Consider the following 23,185-nt stretch of genomic DNA (forward strand, 5'->3'; position numbering starts at 1 on the left):
GCAAATAGAGGTGACAAGTTGTTGTATTGGACAAGACGATGTATTGGGTCAGGTCTGAACTGTTGGGGTCAGTGTTCGGTACTTAGCAGTCACGGACTTCATTAATAGACGTCCACAGGACAAGGTTGCCACTCTCCCCTGGGCTTTGGTCTCTCAGGCAAACTCTTTTCCAGACTGTCCCCTTGTCTAGGAATCGCACCCAGAGTCACGGGCGGCCAGACCCACCACTTGCGTCCCCAGGCGCGCTCTCCAGTGGAACTTCCTTGGCAAAGGAGACAGTCCCGAGAGGCTGTGGCGCGCCTGGGACTCCCCGACCCTTCCCGCAACTTTCCTGCCACCCTGTTAGGCCTGAACCCAGCGGGGATCCCGCCCGACGCCGGTGGCGCCGGGCCAAATCCTTGGCGCGCCTCTGTCGGGCACCTCCCACCGGCAGCGTCGCCCCTCCTCTCTCCCGGCCGCGAGCCCTCAGCGGCTGGTTCAATCCCCGCGGGGATCCGGAGCGCGGCGGACGGTCTGCGTCCTCTCTCCCGCCGCTCTCTCAGCGCCGCCCGGCCGGAGGCTCCCGCGCGCCGGCTGCCCTAGGGGCTAGCGCCGCACGCTGACTGGGCGTGCTCAGCTGCGGAGCTCTCGGGCGCCGCCGCGGGAGACAAGCGCATGCACTCGCCGTGCTGGGCCGTCCAGGGGCGCGGCGCGCAGGGGGCCGCTCTCGCCGACACCCTGGCCAGCCTGGGCAGGACGCGGGCCAGGATGGCCTCCCTCGCCGCATACGGTAATGGGGGGGGGGGGGGGCGGGCAGTCGTGGGTCTCCCGGGCGGCGGGGCCGAAGGGAGGGGCCCCGGGAGCCGTCGGAGCACCAGGCGAAACTTCGAGGTTCGCCTCTGCGGGAGAGTCTGGAAGGGAGGGAGCCCGCGGCCGCGCGGCGTACCTGGGGCTGAGGGGCCGATGCTCCGCCGGGTTACTGGCTGCGGGTAACCCAGGAACCCGGTGTCTGCGGGTAAAACGCCTCAAATTCGGGAGGGTCTAGGAGCCTCGGGACTCCAGAAACATTTCCCTCGCTTCCGACCACTCAGGGGAAGGGACGCGGGTGTTAAGTCCTCTTCTGCTGGGTGAGGCTTGGAGTTGGGAGATGTGCGTTTAGTCAGCGCTTGTCTTGTCCCTGACTGACCTTGGACAAGTTAAACTTTTCTGCCCCTGCATTTCTCCGTCTGTAAATGAGAGATGAGAACATCTCTCTGACAGAGGCTGTGGAGTTAAAATAATATGCACTGTAACATGTTTTTAGTGCAAACAAGAAATCAGTTTGGAAATAAAAGTTTATGAAAAAGGAAGGCATTCATCGTTCCCCTTACTATTGTTTTGTTAAATACATATGAATAGATATGTACATATATACATATATACATGTATAGTATTGCACGGTTCTGAAGGAAAAAATCACGGTGTGACGGTTTCGGGCTCAGCTAGAAATCCCAGCGCGCCCGGGAAGCCAGCAAGCCTTATCAACGTTCTTGATTGTGTGGATAAAGCAATTCTCTTTAGCCCTTTATAAGAAATACTGCTGAGACTTGGTTATAGGAAGCAGAAACTCAAGTAGACCTCCCTCCCTTCCTCTTGCTTGCAGTCAGTTGCTGTGATAAGATCTAGATCTGGCATTTTAAACAGGAAGGCTGCGAGCAATTGATGGGGAATGTTCTGCAGGGACATCTCAATGCCTGGGGTGGGTAGGAGGGAAATTGGTATTCTTTGGTGTGGAATCTACTTTCTCTAGGCCAGTGATGTCTCCTGCTCATTCTATCAAGGTTAACAGGGTCAGTCTGTTTCTCTGGATTTAAATTGTTTAAAAGGATCATTCAGGTGGCTCAGGGTTTGCAATTGATGCCTGGGAACACGTAACAAATTGTGAGCAGATTACAAATTTCAGTCTAGTGGTCTATTTTTCTTTCTTCCTACCTGCGCCCCCCCCCCCGAACATTTTTGCTGGGGTATAAGTTGTTCTTACCTGCATGCACATTTAACTGTCAACATTGTGGTTCCTGGGTTACCATCTGGGGATAATTCAATATGCTGATGGCATTTTAGGCATATTCATTGGCAAAACAGCTATTTTTACACCTTTTCCTATCAGAGGGATCTGATTTCTCTTTTTTTACATCATTTTAGATTTTGTATGCTGCCCCATGGATACTGTCAGTAATAGGTTTACATAATGATCGGTTCTGTACATTTCTAGAAGCTTTAAAAGCTTAATTGACACCCAGGTGGAGTAAATAAGTCAGAATAAGTGGAATCACTTTGAAAAGAGGTATATTTCAGTAATTAAAAGAAAAAGGTGGCAGATCTTTTTTGTTTTTGGTGATTAAGAATTACACAGGTTTTTATTAGACCCTTAAAGAGAACTGAAGCAGATTTAAATAAAGATATCAATTAGAATTTCTGCTTGACACATTCTCCTCCTGCTTCCATCCCTAAAATGATGAATACACTTGGCCGCAACATCCACATTAATTCTTAGATCTGTAGCAGTGTGATGTAAACCATGACAGAATAAATTAGTCCATCAGAGTTTTCATCCTAGTGAACAAGTTAAGGAAAGAAAACACTGAGCACATTTAATACATTCTTCACCCGCTGGAAACTGTTGAGATCATTGTCTAATGAGAGGTTGGACCAGCCCTGGAATCCTCCACAGATCTTCTCTCTGACAATTGAATTCCTTGTAAAAAATGTCTCCTGCCAATTCTGTTGGATTTGGGTTTAGACATCATGATGGGGGATGATCTAAACTTTTTGCCTAGAATTTGTAGGTTCAATTTTTATATTTAATAGACTAATTTAATAAATGCTTTATTCCTGTCTTGAGCACAGGGTCTGCAAGGAGAGGGAATGGTTACACTGTAGACCATGCGTTTTAGGTTCATAAGAGGAGAGAGAAATTTGGCTTGTGTAGGCATTTCATTAGCAGCAGCATCTAGTAATTCTCATTAGCTTCCCTGCTAATACACATTTCTGATCCTGTTCTTTCTGCATTTTGATCCTGCTGTTTTTGTATTTTGAGCTTGCTCTTTTTTCATTTTAGTCTGAATTTTTACTTTCAGGCTGCCATCTAGGCTCATATTCTAGAAATGAGAAATGAGATTAGGGTAATCAAAAACTGTAATGCCCTCCAGTAAAAACAGGTTCAATGAATGATATGATTTTTACAATTCTGGATCTTTAAGGCCTCAACCCTTTATACTCACCACTGATGTTCCTTTTCTTGCCTTTCAATGGTTTAAGTTCTTCACCACTTTTAACTCTTTATATAACCATGTGCATGAGATTAAGGATGGGAGACAAATATATTTTAGAGAGAAATGACTGGGACTTGAATTGTTCCTGGCCACGTGAAAGAAGGCACAGAGGCTGTGTCCCCACCTGAACCAGGAAGGGTATTGTGGTTAGACCCGCAGGCCTGGCGTGGACCTGTCAGCCCTTGGTGAGGCTTAAATTAGGGCCTAAAAGAGCTGATAGAGCACAGCGATAGCTGTTTCAGATAGGGAAGACCTCTCTAAAGAGATACTTGAGCAGAGAGCTAAATGAAGAAAAGGAATGAGGCATTCCATTATATGGTAAAAGAGGATTCTTGGCAAAGTGAGCAGTAAGTGCAAAGGCTCTGAGACAGGAATGAGCTTGTCATATTCAAGGCTAGCTAGAAGATCACTGTGGCTAAAGCAGAGAGAGCAAGTAAAAGACAGGAAGATGGGGCAGTCTGAGCTGGTGTTGTTATATAACTCCTCTCCCCTCATTTTCCTCCTACGTTTTGATTTTTTGTGCGTGGACTCTCTGCTACTGCTGATGTTTGCCTGGGTTCTATTGACCTTTTAAATAATTTCACTCTCAACCATTTTGATGACATTAATTAGATACCTCCCAGATGTTAAACAGTGGCCCCATATGCGGAGTCTGTCTCTTAGTGGGAGACCTGTAAACTGGAGCAACAAAGTTTTCAGAGTTGTAAGTAGAAGTGTGGGGTGTGCCTGGACATGAAGATAATAATCATGGCACTTTATGTGAATTAGCTCAGTTAATCTTCACAACAACCTTTAAGAAACTGATCCAAAGTCAGCCCTGTATTCATTTGAAGAAATTGAGGCACAGATAAGTTAAGGAACTTAGGGAGTGTAATAAGAGCTAAGCCTAACTGTGGAATGTGGGAATCAAATGGGGCAAAAAGACACGAGAGCCTAGGACATCATTTCTTCTCCATGACTTCATCTTTATTCAGGTGACTGCTACATAGAAGTCACCAACTCAGAACTTCTTTCTTGCATGTGTTATGTTTGTATAGTTAGCTGTCTGCTAGACTACCTGTATGCTCTTCTCTCTTTGTGTTAGCACCACAAACTCAATGTGTCCAAAACAACCCCCATCTTCCTTTCCTGTCCCTATTTCCTGTAGAATATCTCCAACTACTGAACTCCAACTATACGCTAGGTTCTAGCCTGAACCTAGGGTTACCAGAACAAATAAGATCTCCCACTATTTCTCTCACAGATGACAGTCAGTTGGAGAGAACAGACTCCTAAACAGAGAATTATAAGGCAGTGTTGTAGGGGAAGGGCTGGGTAGGGTGAGGGATGGGCCAGAACAGTTTCCTGGAGGAGGAGATTGGGAGAAGGCCAAATGTGAGAAGGAGCTCATTCCAGGGAGCAACAACAACATGAACAAAGATAAAGGGGAGAAATGTCAGGGGTGTGAAGGCAGCTGCTAGTAGCATGTGCTGGTAGGTGGAACATGACATCTGAGAGAGTGGCTAGAGGTTGAAAGGGGCCAGCATGCTCTGCCCAGTACCCTGGAATCCTGGGAGTCATTGTGGAGTCCTCCTTTACCAGCATATACTAACAATGACCTTGAGTACATTTTATGTTCTTTTGAGACAAGGTCTTGCTCTGTTACCCAGGCTGGAGTGCAATGGCATGGCTCATTGCAGCCTCAACCTCCCAGACTCAAGCGATCTTCCTTCATCAGCCTCCAGAGTAGCCCACAGGTATGGGCTACCATGCCAGGCTAATTTTTAATTTTTTTTTTTTAAGTAGAGACAGGATCTTGATATGTTGTCTAGGCTGGTCTTGAATTCCTGGACTCAAGTGATCCTCCCACCTCTGCCTCTCAAATTTCTGCTAGGATTACAGGTGTGAGCCACCATACCTGGTCTGACCTTGAGTAAATTAATCCACCTCCTATGCCTCAGTTTTCTCATCTGAAAAATGGGTTACTATGAAGTTTAAATGCAATAGTACTGGCAAGTGCGCAGGAGCAGTACATAGTGAGTACTCAGTAAGCATTAGGTATTACCAATAATTCCGTCTCCTAGCCAGTATACTGTCAATTACCAACTCCTGTTGGTCCTTTTTCCTTAACACCTTCAACTTTGCTTTCTCCTTGCCCTGCCCACTGCTCTTATGCTAGTCCAGGCCACCTTTATTGCCCACTTTGGCTGCAATAGCAGCCTCGCAACTGGTTCCTCTGCCTCTAGTCCTGGCTCCTTTGGATTACTCTTGCAAATCTGATCCTGTTGTTCCCTGTTTAAAATTCTTCAATGGCTCTCCTCTGTATAGGGGTCGAAATTGAACCTCCTGCCCTTCTCTCTTGTTGCCCTTGACCTAGTATCCCACCCTTTTGGAAGGAGGTGGTTTGATGGGAGGTTTCTGGACCTTGATGCATGCTCTGAATAAACTCCCTCCTTCTTTACAAGTCCCCCTCTCCTTTCCCCTTGACATTCTCTATCTGACTTGGTGCTTCTCCTGGGACTTCTTAGGGTAAGTCCTTTCCATAGCAGGTTCTCATTTTGTATTACAATGAGTACTCCCCACTGTGGGTTGTAAAACTCAGAGGGCAAGGACCAGGTATTTTATGTGTGTTCCTGGTGCCTTGCACAGCACCTGAGACATAGTAGGTGACCAGTACTTGGCTGTGTGACTGACTGAGGGACTGAATGCAGTATAGCAGGGGGCAGTACACCATGCACAAGTTTTAAAAACTCCTTTTTCCTATTGCAAATAATAAGCAAAATAACTTTTACCCTTCAGAAAAGACAAAAGAAGAAAAGCGTCCAGACCACATGGTGAGACCAGATGCATGCTAGCTGACTGGGACTAATGCTTCGGCTACTAGATAGATCCAAGGAGCTCTTTGGTGACTTCTCTTGTTTTTGCCCTATACCACATGACATGCTTGTCGTTTCGCAGCCAAGACACTCGTGGTCAACATTGATTAGGATCCTTTTGATTAAGAAGCTGTAGCAAAGTGTGTACAGATTATTCTTTGACCTTCAGCCCTTCATATTTTGTAAATTTCTTTGTGGGGTAAAGTTAAGTCAACTTATTTTTTATTCTGAGAAGCAGCATTTTAATTTTTTCCTTTAAAATGTTATGTTTTTTGTGATAGCATCATAATCTGCTCGAGGCTGTTATTTAACAAAATTCCAGAGTCTGGGTGGCTTAAACAACAGACGTTTGTTTCTCATAGTTCTGGAGGTTGGATGTACATGATCAGGGTGGTGACAGATTTAATGTGTGGTGAGGGCTGTTTCCTGGCTTGTAGATAGTCACCTCTTGCTGCTTGCTCACATGGCCTTTCCTTGATGCATGCTCAGGGACAGGGTGGGATCTCTCTGTCTCCTATAAGGGAACTAATCCCATCACCAGGGTCCCGTCCTCATGAACAAATCTAACCCCAATGATGTCCCAAATGCCCCATCCCCAAATACCAGCACACTGGGGTTAGTTAGGGCCTTAACATATGAATTTTGTGAGGACACGTTCAGCTCACAACAAATAGCAATGTGGACTCTTCTACTAGAATATAGTCCTAAGACACACAGTCCACAGCTCCCAAGGAAGTTTCTAGACCAAACAATTTAACCTAGGCTTTGTGAGTGCTTACTGTGTGTCAGGTACTGTCATAGGTTCAGGAAGCAAAAACAAAAACTGCGTGTCTCATGAATCTTAGGGTGTAATATTAAGGCATGAATGTTTACCTCCTAATGATAATGAAAATAGAAGATAAGATTTTCAACACTGAATCAAGTAGGTGTAAGTAGGAAAGGAAAGGCTTTTCTCTAATTAGGGTTCACGAAAGGGCTCTTGTCACAGTGCCTGCTGCTAGAAGTAGAATCAAAGGGAAGCCGGAATAATGAGCACCAGACACAGTATTTAAAATGCAGGAAAAGTGATTCAAGTATCTGAAAGCTTACTGTAGGCTTTGGCAAACACTTCTTGTGCCTTCTATGCATTAGGCCGAGGGCACGGTCTGTGGATGCAAGATGAATAAGAGATGGCCTTGTCCTCTGGGAGTCTGGGTCTCACTCAGGTCTGACGCAGGTTGCAGAGGAGGATACTGCTAGAACTATTACTGCTTCAACTAGTATCTGTCCTGCTTGTCTTCTAGTGAAGTGGCACATAATACAGCAAATGAAAAAATGTTATGAAAACAGCAATACTGTCTTTATTTTATCACAGTAATAAAGAGATCTGTTTGTATAGGAAAAGCTCTTTCCAGTGGAAACACACTTTATATCCTCTGATTGATTTTTCAGCACCTTAGGGAGAGACTTCCCTAGCTACCACTTTCTACCTGAGACTGTCCTGTGTCTGCTATATGTTTTTTGAATGACTGAATTTCAGTCACAATAAAAAGAAAGTCCAGACCCAGGAGGTCAGGTGAGGAGATAGAGATTACCCAGCTAGGAGGAAAGAATAGGTCTTGAATATTAACTTTTTCATAAACCTATAAAATACACAGCAAACATGAACTAAATCAACACATTGGTATTTCTGAGGAACACAAATGTATACATGTACATACATAAGTAAACTACATGTTTTTCTTACTAATCGGTTCTCTAGAACCTTTTATAAACAATTTAGAGTTCTTTAAAAAAAGATGCAGTAAGTAGTTGTAACTCACTCTATACAATAAACATGTATTTTGTAAATTAGATGATATTTCTAGTGTGCCAGTGTAGGTAGTTATTAACAGGATCAGATGGGAAATATTTTTGCAAAGTCAATCGTTTTGCATCATTCAGTTTGGTAAGTTTTTGGGTTTCATCTGTCTGCGTATATAAGCAGACTTGTAATGTGTTTCGAAAGGTTTAATGAAAACCTTTTCTTTGTAAAATTTCTCCTTACTTTCTTGTGAGTGAGGTGTTTGTTTTCTCAGGCTGTGTGGATTGTGGATTGTGGATTGTGGATTCCAGAAAAAGGCTTTACCTCAGCTTCTAGTCCCTGTGTCTTTGTTTGGGAAATTGGTATCTTAACTGTCAACCTGGCCCATGCCTAAAATAAGGACTTTGGAGCTTCATAGTTTACAAACAATAATCAAGCAATTGTAAGAATTAACAAAATTTTCCCAAATCAGAGTGAAGTGGATGACATGAAGATGAATAACTTAAAACAATTGCTTCAGTAAATGTTACTGACTTCTTGGGCTAGACCCATGTTAGGATATCAGTTCTGGTTCTTCCACTTTCTAGTTGTGTGAGTAAGAGCAAATGACTTAATCCTCCAGATGCCACAGCCTCAATGAAAGGGTAGGAGCCCATCATAATTGTATTTCTAGCAATCTGAGAAAAGCAAGGGTAGGAGCCCATCATTCTTGTATTTCTAGCAATCTGAGTCGTCACCCCTCAGAACCCAGCCTAGTTTTGGTTGCCAGTCTAACTTGCCATTTACCTGTTGATGTGAAAACCACTCAGCATTTCCTGTTCTTATGATTCTTGGGTAATTCTTTTAAGCAATGTCCTCTCACCTGAAATTACTTGGAGATGGACCTCTCCTCATGGTAGCTATGTGATATGTTCATTTGATAATTTTCATTGAGTTGCACACTTGGGATTTGGACATTTTACTGTATTTGTGTTAAACTTCAATTAAAAAGTATTTCCTTTCTTTTTGTTTTTATGTCCTTTCTGCCTTGGGGCAGGTCTTTCTTAAAAAGAAGCTTTTTGAATCACATGATGGTTGTTATTTCACTCCCTAGCTTCAGTCTTTGCGTACTCTGAACTAATAGATTTCTTCTGTTTCTCCCTTCCTGATCACACTCTTAATTATCCGATTCCTAGCACAGGACAGATCACACAGGTCCTTTAAAAGTCTTTGGCTGATTCCTAAGGCTTTGAGGGTTTTGCTTATGGACCTCAAAGTTAAGCTGTAGATCAATGCTTTCAGTTTAATGAGACTGCAAATCATTTGAGCATCTTGTTAAAATGAAAATACTGATTTAGTAGCTCCAGGGCAAGCCTGGAATTCTGCATTTCTTTTTTTCTTCTTTCTTTTCTTTTTTTGTTTTTTTTTTGGAGACAGTGTCTCACTCTGTCACCAGACTGGAGTGCAGTGTTGCAGTCTCGGCTCACTGTAACCTCCGCCTCCAGGGTTCAAGCAGTTTTCCTGCCACAGCCTTCTGTGTAGCTGGGACTACAGGCACATGCCACCATGCCCAGCTAATTTTTGTATTTTTGGTAGAGACGGAGTTTCACCATGTTGGCCAGGATGGTCTCAATCTCTTGACCTTGTGATCCTCCCGCTTTGGCCTCCCAAAGTGCTGGGATTACAGGCGTGTGCCACCGCACCCGGCCAAATTCTGCACTTCTAATGGACTCTCAGGTGGTGTGGCTGCTGCTGTTCCAGAGACTGCACTCAGAGGAGCAGAGTGGTAGAGAACAATAGTTAGTGCTTATATAGTGAATGTTACCATGACTTATGCATGTGAACTGTATAAAGTGGCCCTGGTTAAAGGAACTAGACTTGGAATTTTATTCTTCTAATTTAGACATTTTATTGTGTTTTGCTTGATATAAATCTGCTATATTCTCTATTTTGTTTGAAAAATAGTGCAACATTAAAAAACTTGGAAAAAGTCAGTAATTTATACATGCACACACAGAAAAGTGCACAGATAATAATGTGTAATACCTCCCATTCTCTAAAAAGGACTTCTACTCTGATTTTTATCATCATAGATTAAGGTTGAAAACATTGCTGCTAATGATATTGATTTATTTTTTAATTGTTGAGATTTGTTTTATGGTCTAATGTACGGTCAAGTTTTGTAATACTTCACCATGGGCTTAAGAAGAATGTATATTCTCTGACTGTCAGGTGAAGTATTCAGTAACTGTCCATTAAATTGAGATTAATTGTACTGTTCAAAATTTCAGTGTTTTAACTAAAGTTTTGCTTGCTTAAGCAATCAGTTATTAAGTATGTTAAAATTATTCTTCTGATGGTAGGTTTGTATGTCACTCCCTGTAGTTCTGTTAATTTTTGCTTCATAGGTTTCAGATTATTTTATTCTGGCCATATAGGTTTAACATTTGCTTATATCTTCTTGGAGAATTGAACTTTGAACCTTTTATTGTTATTACTCGCCATCTTTATCCTTAATAATGCTCTTTGTCTTAAAGCCTTTTTCAATAAAGACTAATATAGGTACCCTGGCTTTATTTTGGTTAGTATTTGTTTGCTTCATCTTTATAAATATTTTACTTTCAATATTGGTGTCCTTATGTTTTAGATGTTTCTCTTACAAATAGCATTTAGTTTTTATTTATTTTTTTTTAGAAATCCATCTCATAGTCTCTTAAATAGCAAATTTAGACCATTTACATGTATTGCTATTACTACTATATTTGAGCTTATTTCTACCATTTTACTTTGTACTTTCTCTGTATTTTTTCTGTGATTTTTTCCCCTCATTTATTTCCTTTTTTAAAGTTGAATTTTTTTGTTAAATGCCTTCTCCCGCTGTTTCTCACCACACCACCCCATCCCTATCCCTTTGAACACAACGAACTGGTTTGGAAACTTTAGTCTATTTCTGCTGTTTTAATAATTGCCCTTGTACTTTTACTTCAATCTTACTTAACAAATTCTATGCCTATTCATTCAATTTTATTTAATGAACTCTAAATTTAATATGTTAACCTCTCCTCTGAACAATACTTTGACATTGAGTTCCCAGCTCCTGGCTTGTATACTATTACTCTCTAGTATTTTACTTTTATGCTTTTTTAAACCATCCTGCATTAGACATTAAAATTATTATTTTGGCCAGGTGAGGTGGCTCACGCCTGTAATCCCAGCACTTTGTGAGGCTGAGGTGGGCGGATCACAAGGTCAGGAGATCAAAACCAACCTGGCTAACATGGTGAAACCCTGTCTCTACTAAAAATACAAAAATGAGCCAGGCATGGTGGTGCATGCCTATAGTCCCAGCTACTCAGGAGGCTGAGGCAGGAGAATCACTTGAACCCAGGAGGTGGAGGTTTCAGTGAGCTGAGATCGCACCACTGCACTCCAACCCAGGCGACAGACTCCATCTCAGAACAAACAAACAAAAAATATTATTTTATATCCACAGTAAAGTTGCTTACATATTTACAACAATTCCACATTCAGTGGAAAGGCATAAATAGGCACTGTGCTTTCTTTTTCACAATGGTTAGGATGAAAGGTAAGATAGTTTGAGTGCTGACATGGGCCCGATTTTCTTTTGTTATAAGATTGTATTGTTTATGATTATGCCTCCAAATAATTGGAGACAAATACAATGTGTTTTAATTTTGTCCACACTTTTTTTGCTAAGCAGTCTTCTGAAAACAGAGTAGATCTGTTTCCTATGGAGTCCCAATGCCTAGCATATTAGATAACTGACTGTCAAAGATGTAACACCAGATACAGGAGGAACCTGTTTAACCCAGCTTGTGATACTAATCTGTCCTACTTCTGTCTTTGCCTCTTTTCTCAATTGCTTTTCTATTGTAAGAGAAACTTGGATTCTGATTCCAGCTTTGTGACTTCCTGTGGGTGTGACTCTGGGCAAGTTAATTTTTTTGAGCCTCTAATTCCTTATCTGTATAATAGGATAATCATACTTACCTTAAAAGAGTTGTTTTGAAGCTTAAATAATGGATATAAATTAAATTATAAATGTTCAGCATAGTGCCTGACAAAGAGTGGGTGCTCAGTAACTGATGGTGTCTAATTCCACCGCTTTTTCTTTTTCCTAGATACCTTTATAGAATTTGTGTTCTAGGTTTGTCCTGCCATAATATCTGCACCTTTAAAAAAGTTACAGTGAACTATGATATAGATGTAGACAAGTGAGAAGAAAAATGTTTAATATATAATTATGAAATGAATATTGTGTAGCCACCACCTTGGTTAAGAAATAGAACACTTCCAGCATCACTGAATCCACCCCCGCCTCATGCTCTTTCATAATGCAAACTCACTTCTTCCCACCAATGGAACCACCATGCTGACTTTTTGCTAATTATTTTGTTGCTTTTTATTCTTGCTAATTATTTTGCAAATAATAATTTTTTTGGCTAATTATTTGGTTGCTTTTTATTTTTGCTATTATTTTGCAAATAATAAAACAATAAAAATAATTGTTTGCTAATTATTTTGTTGCTTTTTCTTACAGTTTTACCATCCATTATGCATTAATAAACAGCATAATTTAGTGGTGTGTGTTGTTGAAGTTTTTATAAGTAAAATCACATATATTATTTTTAGGTTGCTTCTTTCCATATTTTGCTTGTGACACCCATTCATAATATTTTGTGTAGATCTACTTTTATTAATTTTCTTTGCTATATGGATTCATCTTATGGATATCATTGTTTTTTATAAGTATGAAATAAAAATATAGCTGAAGGTTGCAGTGAGCCAAGATTGCACCATTGCACTCCAGCCTAGGTGACAAGAGCAAAATTCTGTCAAAAAAAAAAAAGCTAACACTAACTGAACATGTTGGTTGAAGCTAACACTAATTGAACAGGTAGGTCCTGTTATATAAAGACTTTCTCATGTATTAAATAATTGAATGCTCATATAATCTTATAGGTACCTTTATTATTCCCATTTTACATATGAGGAAACAGAGCCACATAGAGAAGAAATAATATGTCCAGGGGTTGGCACAGACTGTTTAATCTGGTTACTGACTCTAGAACCCACAATGTTCATTAATCTCATTCATAGTCTCAAGTTTTCCCACTAGTGACGTGATTTTCTCATGTAATTCAAGGTGGTTCTTAAAGGATTAAATGGATATTCAGGCTCTTCTGTAAAATCTAGTCTTTTTGTTTTAGTTCCAGTAGGTAGGAACACCTTCCTTCATGTCATCACTTTGCACTAGCAATTGCCATGGCTCTTTATACTTTTGCTCTTGGAGTCTTTTGAAAATATTGCCACCAAAATTATTGCCCTGGTTTTACCATTCAGACTTGATTCAAATTGGCATAGTTTTGCTATTCAAGTTTGTTTATAGCCTCTCCCTAGGCATTCATTTCCTAATTCAAGCATCCTGCTTCTTTGTTGATTACTAATTTGTCATTATGCTTTTCTTCATTCCTTTTCTCCTCACCATTCATAGTCATTTCTGTGCTTGTAAATCTCTCTCTCTGATTGTATACATTTTTGATGCCACTGACCTTCCTTTGAAGGTCTTCTTCCTTCCAAAATCTTATAAGGATAGATCCCTAGAGAAGGGTTTAAAAAGAATAAGGAATGACAACTTTAGAGTACTTAGTTTGGTATGTGTTAAGCCTGGATTTTACTGATTTAGCAGATTTCACAAATATATACAGAATTATTTGCTAACTATGTATTTTATGTAGCCGATTTATTTTTTTAAACCATACCTCCTCCCTGCCCCCAGTAAGTGAGATAAGCACTATTGTCACCATTTGTAGGTAGAGGAACCAGTACTTAAGGAAATTAAACAGCTTGGCCATGTTCAAAGAGGTTATGTGTAGCAAAGCTGGGTTTCCAACTTAGGTCTTCTGACTCTCACCCCAGGGCTCATTGATTGCAGCAACCTCTTTGAAATTAATAGGAAGGAGAATTAGTCATTTGTTTGTTGCTTAATTTTGTTCCTTTTTTTTTTTTTTTTAAAAATTTTTATTGGATTTTAGGTTTTGGGGTACATGAGCAGAGCATGTAAGACAGTTGCGTAGGAACACACATGGCAGTGTGCTTTTCTTTCCTTCTCCCCTTCACCCACATTTGGCATTTCTCCCCAGGCTATCCCTCCCCACCTCCCCCTCCCACTGGCCCTCCCCTTTTCCCCCCAATAGACCCCAGTGTTTAGTACTCCCCTTTCTGTGTCCATGTGTTCTCATTTTTCATCACCCACCTATGAGTGAGAATATGCGGTGTTTCATTTTCTGTTCTTGTGTCAGTTTGCTGAGGATGACGTTCTCCAGATTCATCCATGTCCCTACAAACGACACAAACTCATCATTTCTGATTGCTGCATAATATTCCATGGTGTATATGTGCCACATTTTTCCAATCCAGTCTATTATCAATGGGCATTTTGGTTGATTCCAGGTCTTTGCTATTGTAAACAGTGCTGCAATGAACATTCGTGTACATGTGTCCTTATAGTAGGACATAGGAGTAGGCAAGGACTTTATGAACAAAACACCAAAAGCATTGGCAACAAAAGCCAAAATAGACAAATGGGACCTAATGAAACTCCACAGCTTCTGCACGGCAAAAGAAACAGTCACTAGAGTGGATCGGCAACCAACAGAATGGGAAAAAATTTTCGCAGTTTACCCATCTGACAAAGGGCTGATATCCAGAATTTACAAACAACTCAAACGGATTTACAGGAAAAAAACAAACAAGCCCATTCAAAAGTGGGCAAAGGATATGAACAGACACTTTACGAAAGAAGACATATATGAGGCCAACAATCATATGAAAAAATGCTCATCATCACTGGTCATCAGAGAGATGCAAATCAAAACCACATTGAGATACCATCTCACGCCAGTTAGAATGGCGATCATTAAAAAATCTGGAGACAACAGATGCCGGAGAGGATGTGGAGAAAAAGGAACACTTTTACACTCTTGGTGGGAGTGTAAATTAGTTCAACCATTGTGGAAGACAGTGTGGCGATTCCTCAAGGCCTTAGAAATAGAAATTCCATTTGACCCAGCAATCCCATTACTGGGTATATATCCAAAAGACTATAAATCGTTCTACTATAAGGACACATGCACACGAATGTTCATTTTGTTCCTTTTTTAAAACCAGTGAACATTCATTGAGCATTTACCTTATGCCAGCCACAGCACTAACCTCTGGAAATTGCAAATTGAATAACATGTAGGTCTGCCCTGGACAAACTCATAGTTGAGGAGATGTGTAAACCAGTGGGTCTTGCATGCCCAGTGCTATTATTGGAGGTGTGGCTAGCTGTTCAGGAAGCATTCTAGAGGTTGGAGATGGTTTGGAGATGTTTCTTAGGGAAGGAGTTGGCCACATACACTTGCTAGAATTAGTTTTCCCATATTAAAAACAGTTTTAAAAAGATTTCCTAGCATTTACCTTTCTGTTTGTGAACCTACAGTGGCCTCTGAGAGCCACTACTGTTTCTGTCTCCTCTGGCTTGCCACCTGCTTTTGTCAGTACTTCCCAACTGCTTTCAAACCAAGGGCACCTAGAGACAACCCCTTAAAGATGACTCCTATTTCCTGGCTTCTCTGTCCAGGTACCTGCTATTCTTTCCTCCTAAGAACATTCTCCTACAAAGTCATCTTCTCTGTGATCCACATTGTGTTCCCTTTAAAGTCTGAATTGATATGTTTCTAGGTACCTTTTCTCTTTGGATGCATATGACTAAATCTTAATAATTATTTCTTCCCCTCAGATGTATACTTTTCACCATTATAGATCAGAATTTTCATATTGTCACATAATGTTCAAATGTTTCCTTTAGGCCAGTTTTGTAACTATTTAACATGACTTTTCTAACCTGTAGTGGTTTATATTAGATAATGTGTATTTATTGTGTTATTTTAAAATCACTTATACCCTACGTTGTTGTTTTAAGAGTTACTGTTTTTTAAACTAGTTTTAGGTTCACAATAAAATTAAAAAGAAGTTACAGAGTTCTCAAACACCTCCTGTCCCCACATATGCTCCCCTGTTATCAATATCTCCCACTGGAGTGGGTACATCTCTTACAATCGATGAACCTAATCAACATGTCATAATCACCTAAAGTCCATAGTTTACACTATGGGCTCACCCTTGGTATTGTGTATCTTATGGGTTTGGGTAATTTAATAATGACATGTGTCCACCATTATAGTATCATTCAGACTAATTTCATTGCCCTAATAATCCTATGTGCTCTTCCTGTTTGTTTCTTCCCTCCACACTGATCCCTGGCAACCACTAATGTTTTTATTGTCTCCATAGTTTTGCCTTTAGTTGGAATCATAAAGAATTTGGCTTTTTCAGATTGTTTTCCTTAACTTAATTTTATGCATATAAGGTTCCTCCATGTCTTTTCATGGCTTGACAGCTCATTTCATTCTAGTGCTAAATAATATTCCATTGTTTGGATATACCACAGTATTATTTTCCTTCCTCTATGGAAGGACATCTTGGTTGCTTCTAAGTTGTGGCAATTATGAATAAAGCTGCTATAAACATCTGTATGTAGGTTTATGAGTGGACATAAGTTTTCAACTTCTTTGGGTAAATACCAAAGAGTGTGATTGCTGGATGGTATGGTAAGAACATGTTTAGTTTTGTAAGAAATTGCCAAACTGTCTTCTAGAGTGACTGTACCATTTTATATTCTCACAGCAATGAATGAGATGTCCTGTTGCCAGCATTTGGTCTTGTCAGTTTTACAGATTTTGGCTATCCTAATAAATGTGTAGAGTATTTTATTTTTGTTTCAATTTGCATTTCTCTGGTGTCTGATGTGAAGCATCTTTTCATGTATATATTTGCCATCTGTATATCATCTTTGGTGATGTGTCTGTAAAAGTGATTGGCCCATTTTTTTTTAAGTCAGCTTATTTTCTTATTGTTGAGTTTTAAGAGTTCTTTGTATATTTTGGATAACAATCCTTTATCAGATATGTATTTTACAAATATTTTCTCCCAGTCTGTGGCCTGTCGTCTTATTCTCTTTGTATTATCTTTCACAGAGTAGCAGATTTTTAATCCATCATATCCATTATTTTTTTCATGGATCTTGTCTTTGGTGCTATATCTAAAACATCACTGCCATCTAGATTTTTTTTCTATGCTATCTTCTAGAAGTTTTTAAATTTTGTGTTCCTGCAATGTTTCATAAACAATTTTAAGTACTCCTGATCTAGATTTGAACTCTGTTCTGTCACATTCTGTCAGTGTGACCTCGGGCAAGGCACTCAGCCACCTGGAGTCTCAGCCTTTCCATCAGAGATGTGGGGGTAGCGCCTACCTTGTGCATGAATTGTGGGTGAAAATGCTGATATGCATGCACCTGTGAGGCTTTGATTACTCCCCCCCCCCCCCCGCAACTAGAACATTTTCTGTTCACAGTAATGAGGAATTTGATGCCTGTGCTGCACTTTTAGCCTTTGAGGGCATTGCATCCACTCCTGTCTGTCTCCACTGCCACTCCTCCCACAGTTTGACCACCACTAATTTCTCATAGAATACTGCAGCAGCCTAGTAAATAAGTTGTTCTACTCTCACGTTGCTTTCCTCCAGTCTGTCCTGAAACCTGCCACAAAGTAATCTTTCTAAAACAAAAATAGGATCCTGTTTTCTAGGCAGAAGCCAAGCTTGTTAACTTGCTTTATATGACCCTTTGCAACCTGGCTGCTGCTCATCTCTCCTTCCCTTACTGCATTCAGCTGCTAACTCATGAAGCTGCCTCTTAGCCTCCAGAGGATGGAGGGTGGGGATGATAGCTCCTCTGCCTGCATCTTTTCGATCGATTCATCCACCTTTTGCCCAGTCAGATAGCACTAACCTTTTAGGTTTTCATTTGGATGTTATTTTCCTCTAGGAAACCTTACCTGATATTTTTTGCTGTATAGTTTGGATCAGGCATCCTCTCTCCTGTCTCCCCACCCTGCCCCCAACTGCCCAAGCACCCTTCATCTCCCATTGTAATAATGGTGACATGAAACTGCAATTGCCTGGGTTGTTTATGGAAATGTTCTAAGTGCCCATCCCAGAGTCTGGCACCTGACTCTCCCTAAGTGTCAGTGGGTGAACCAATGAATGAGACACAGAGAGCTGGTTTATTTGCCGCCAGTCATATATTTACATTGTGTTAATGGTGTCTGCCAGGTTATAATTGACCTTGTCTTTTATTTTCTTAACAGACAGAGATGTGAGCAGCGGAAGTTATAACCTTTCCTCTGCAACAACGGGCAGCTACTACAGTTGTGTCAGCCAGGTCACCATAGGTGAGCACTTGTGTTATTTTGATTTATAAAAAAATATTATTGTCTGGAAAAGCTAGTGGTCAAAGGAGCCGCTGGGGAAGGAGAGGAGAGAAAATATAAATGAATAGACATTTATTTTCAGAATCGGAGCAATTGCTTGTGGATTCACCTTTCTGGAACGCCCTCTTGTGGATTTTTACTGCTTTTGCATGGAATTAGATGGAGGAAGTGTCATCTCTTTTTTCCAGATCTTCATTATTTGCTTTAACCCTTTCGTTCATGTAGCAACTGTACTGTTACGCACTTGATAGTATAATTGAGTTACATTTTAAAGATTTATACTAATCTATTTTTAAAAGAAATTGTGTAAGTGCAAATTGAAAATGTGTAGTGAAAGTCTACTCTTTGCTTTTTGGAGAACATGCTAAGCAAGTGTTAGAGTGATGCTGAATATCAAAGTGACACTCTCTCCTTGTTATGCTCACTCAACCTTAAACACGGGTTACGTTGGTCAAAAGTAGAAGAGTGACCCGCACCATTTTTATTTTGGTTGGGTCCTTCCTCCCCTTTCTATTTCCTTTCAAAACTTTCTTGATTCTAGAATATTGGGCAGTGACTTAGAGATCAGAAAAGAAAACTGAAGATTATAGTTACAGCTTCTGTTTGTTTTGTACTTATTACCTGCCAGCTTCTCTTGGCTCCCTGCATTCATTATTTTATTTAATCACAACTCTGTGAGGAAGTTACTGTTATTTCTCCATTTTACAGATGAGGAAACTTGCGCCTTGCCACCCAGCTAGAAATTAATTACCCAAGATTTCAATTTAGGTCTGTTTGACACTAAAGCCCAAGCTCTTAAACCCTATGCCATGATTTCTCAAACTCCAGCAATGTGGATGCCTATACAAAGCATTAATGATGAACCTCTAAAATGGATTTAAGTTATTTTTATTATGAGATTACTTAAGTACGTTCAAACGTAGAACTTCCTTGTATTCCAAATAGCCATTAAAATTGATTTTGCAAATCAGATTTAACATTCTGTAACCCAAATAAAAATACAAATTTACCACACTAATTTAATATGATGTATGTTGTTATTTTGCTGAAATGCAGTCACTTTTTGTAATGCAATATGGTACTGGCTGCAGTGATGTTGGTTCTTCAAGTTCAGTACAGTTTTACTGCTAGGTACTTCGCGATGACTATGCATTGCTGCCACCTTTTTGAGTTCAACCCCCTGTGAAATCTCTGTTAATGCTCACTTAGGTTATCAGATCTTCATTTGGCATGAATGTAACTTGGGATATCCATCTCTCCCCTTTTCTCATTCATAGTACTGATTGGTGCCAAACCTGATGGAAATACAAAAGTAAACCCAGGCATTAAAATTAAGTGGCAGGACTTGGTCCAGAATATGCTAATATTATCTTTTAAATGAAAAACAGAGACAGTTTAAAAATTCTCATGGAGACCTCGTAGACTCTGGTTTGAAAACACTGAGTAACCTAAAATGCCTTTCACAGAGACATTAGACATTGGACATTAACTAAGTCAGAGGAGGTCTTTTGGGATTCAGAGTAGGAGGCTGATGAGATGAATGTATGGATGAGAGAAGATTATTCTGGTGGTGAACAGGATAAAGTTCATGTGGGAGAATCTGGTATCATAACAGAGTTAGTGGCCATGACTGTGGTCTTGACATGAGACAGAAATAAACTAGGGAGGTGGATTGAAGAGGCAGGTCTGCGGGGAGAGGGATGGAATTGCTGGCAGGACTAGTCATTGACTGGATGTGGGGACAGTAAGTGTTCCCTGTGATTTTTGCATCAGGGTAACAGAGTCTGAGCTGTTTCCAGGAATGTGGAAGTCAAAAAGAGGCTGTGATGGTGATAGGTTAGATGTGTTGATTTGATATGCCCACAAGACAGTCCTCACCTCAGAATGTCTCATGGGAAATTAGAAATATGGAGAAAATGTTCAAGAGATGAAGATATTAGCACTATCTGCACAGAGAGTTCAGTAGAATCTTTGGAAGAAGATGAGATAATAAGAGTGAGAATTAGTACACTGTGTGTGTGGAGGACCAAGGACCAATCTTTGGGGGAAGCACAATGAGGGTAGAAATAATGACAGAGGTAAGAGAACCAAGCAAGCACCTTTCTTGGAAAGCCCAGAGAACCTTCTAGAAGGACAGACTGAGGAGGCTGAATATTAAAGTCTGCCTTGGTGACATCCTGAGAGCCACGTAAGTGGGTGGTGGGATCGAAGCCACATTGCAGAGCTCTGAATAGGGAGGGGAGGGCTGTGAGTAGAGACTTCTCTTTTAAGGCACTTTTCAGTGATGATGGAGCGGTATATAGTGTGAGGGTGATTAAGTAGCTAACGAACACTTTTGGGGAGCTTTCTTTTTGCCAGGCATTGTGTTCTAACTACTTTTTCTATATTCACTCATCCTCAAAAAGATTCTGAGGTAAACTGTTATTTCCCCCATTTTATAAACGAGGAAATGGAGTTCCTGAGAGGGTGAAGAGTGGCCTAAGGATACATGAGAGTAAGACCTGGGATTTGAGTCCAGGTCATTGGGCTCCTATTGGATGAGACTCTTGTTAACCTGACATCTTGTGGACTTGGGCCAAGTGCCCTTCCTGGTCCAGTCAGCTGTAGCTACCATGTCAGGGTGTTGGTTTGAAATGTATCCCCCACAAAAGGTACTTTGAAGTTCGAATCACCAGTCCCTGTGATTGTGACTGTATTTGGAAATAGGGTCTTTTCAGATGTAATTGAGTTAAGATGAGGTCATTTGGACTAGAGTGTATCCTAATCCAATGTGACAAGTGTCCTTACAAGAAGGGAAGAGACACAGAGACCATACAGGGACAGCTGTGTGAAAGCAGAGGCAGAGATATGAGTGATGAATCTCCAAGCCAAGAAACACCCTGGATTTCTGGCAACAACAGAAGCCTGGAGAGAGGTGTGGAACAGATTCTTTTCTAGATCCTTCAGAGATACAGCCCTGCTGACACCTTATTTTGGACTCATAGCCCCCAGAAAAATAAGTTTCTGTTGTTTTAAGGCACCCAGTTTGTGGTACTTTGTCACAGGAGCCCTAGATATCTAACCTCTGAAGGGGAGGTAGGTGTGACAGATGCTCACTTCCCAGAAGGTGCTGGCAACTAGAAGGCTCTTGAATACTGCTTCAGTTCCCTGGCTCAGATTGGCCAAAATGATAGGAAATTTATTATGTCACGTAACAGGGACACCAGAGGCAGGCTTGTCTTTAGGATGGGTTGATTAAGCTGCTCAATGACATTGTGAAAGACCTTCTCCCCTGTGCCTTCCTCTCTCAATTTATCTTCGTGGTGGCAGTCACATGGTTGCAGAGTTTCAAGAATTGGATTCAGACATGACAGTGATCAGAGGGAAAGGAACTTTGGTGCCCTCCTCAGGCCTTTGCTTGAGGAGCTGAGAAACTTTCCTGCGAAGCTCCTTGATAGATTCCTCCTGTCTCATTGGGCAGGGCTGTGTCCCACCGCCATCCATGAGCCAGTCATTGACAAGGGAGATGGCATTATCATGAGCCCTATCAGGCCCTCATGAGGCTTTGGACAGGAATGAGGATGGGAATAAGGGCCACCTGTCCTGGGTCATAAGGCTGTATGGGGTGGGACAGATTCCCAAATGAAGTTGTGGCTCTGTTGGGAGGCAGAAGTTGAATGATTCTGCATAGGCAAGAGGCAACGTCCACTGCTCACAGTCTGTTCAGTGCAAAGCACTTTTGCAATATGTATACTAAGAACAAAAATAATAACCTTAGCCAGGTGCAGTGGCTCACACCTGTAATCCCAGCACTTTGGGAGGCCGAGGCTGGTGGAATAGCCTAACCAACAAGGAGAAACCCAGTCTCTACTAAAAATACAAAATTAGCCGGGTGTGGTGGTGCATGGCTGTAATCCCAGCTACTCTGGAGGCTGAGGCAGGAGAATCTCTTGAACCCAGGAGGTAGAGGTTGTGGTGAGACAAGATCACGCCATTGCACTCCAGCCTGGGCAAAAGAGTGAAACTCTGTCTCAAAATAAATAAATAAATACAATAAAAATAATAATCTTAGACTCAAAGAACTAGAGGGAGGACAGATCTCTGGATCATCCAAGAGTTCTTTTCTAAAATGTCCTTCATTTCTTTCATTTCTTGTACTTGAGTCCTTCTCTTACAGAATAGTCATCTCACACAGAAGTGTCACATTTGTGAGGGTGTTCCATTTAGGAAAATAGCACGTGTGTGGATTTCCTAGTAATGCAGTTCCTAGGTGAACCTATGTCTTGTCCAAAGCAGTGGAGTCAAAAACTCCAGGGAACAGAAAAAGGACTCCTAAAACGATTCTATTTATCCATGAGATACTTGATTAGTTCCTTATTTTCTAATAGCAAATTCCCATTTTACCCATGAATGAGAGATTTAAGAACCACATAGTTAACATCATTTTTTCTCAAGACAGCTTACAATTTTGGGCATTCCTTCCATCTCTTTCTTCACAATTTTGGGTCTAGTGGGAATTGAGACCCCTGTTCCTGCCCTCCTCTCTAAAAGGGGACATGATGGTGGGTGAGGGAGGATGGGCAGGCTATCAGTGCTGCCAACGTGACCTTCCTATTCCTTGCTCCTTGGATGTCAGTTGTTCCCCTGGATGGTTGTCTCTTCAAAAATACTGTGGCTTCATTCTTGCTCTTAAATTGAGGCTCATCTATTTATATTTCATCATAGTTATGCAGATCTTGTCATAGCTCATTTATAGCAATAATGCCGATTAAAATATTTGCTAATGAACTCCATTTTCAGAGTAAATGATGTAGAAATATCCTAAACAAAGAAGACTTAGCTGTGTGAACTATACTTCTTCAAAATTAAGTGTATGCTGTAAAATAGCTATAATTTTAT

At 40.9% G+C, this 23,185-nt stretch overlaps 1 protein-coding gene across 4 annotated transcripts in view; it reads left to right on the forward strand.

Moving 5' to 3' along the window:
- Positions 1–479: 479 nt before the first annotated feature.
- The window catches only part of ANO4 (anoctamin 4), a 423,664-nt gene continuing 400,958 nt past the window's right edge, over positions 480–23,185 (forward strand). For all 4 annotated transcript variants that reach the window (XM_009004454.5, XM_009004455.5, XM_054238771.2 and 1 more), the window contains exons 1-2: positions 480–769; positions 18,185–18,268. In XM_009004454.5, coding sequence (XP_009002702.5) covers positions 655–769; positions 18,185–18,268 — 199 coding nt within the window. In that variant the 5' untranslated portion in view covers positions 480–654. The remainder of the gene's footprint in view (positions 770–18,184; positions 18,269–23,185) is intronic.

The sequence above is a fragment of the Callithrix jacchus genome, chromosome 9, assembly GCF_049354715.1.
Source record: "Callithrix jacchus isolate 240 chromosome 9, calJac240_pri, whole genome shotgun sequence".
Lineage (NCBI taxonomy): Eukaryota > Metazoa > Chordata > Mammalia > Primates > Cebidae > Callithrix > Callithrix jacchus.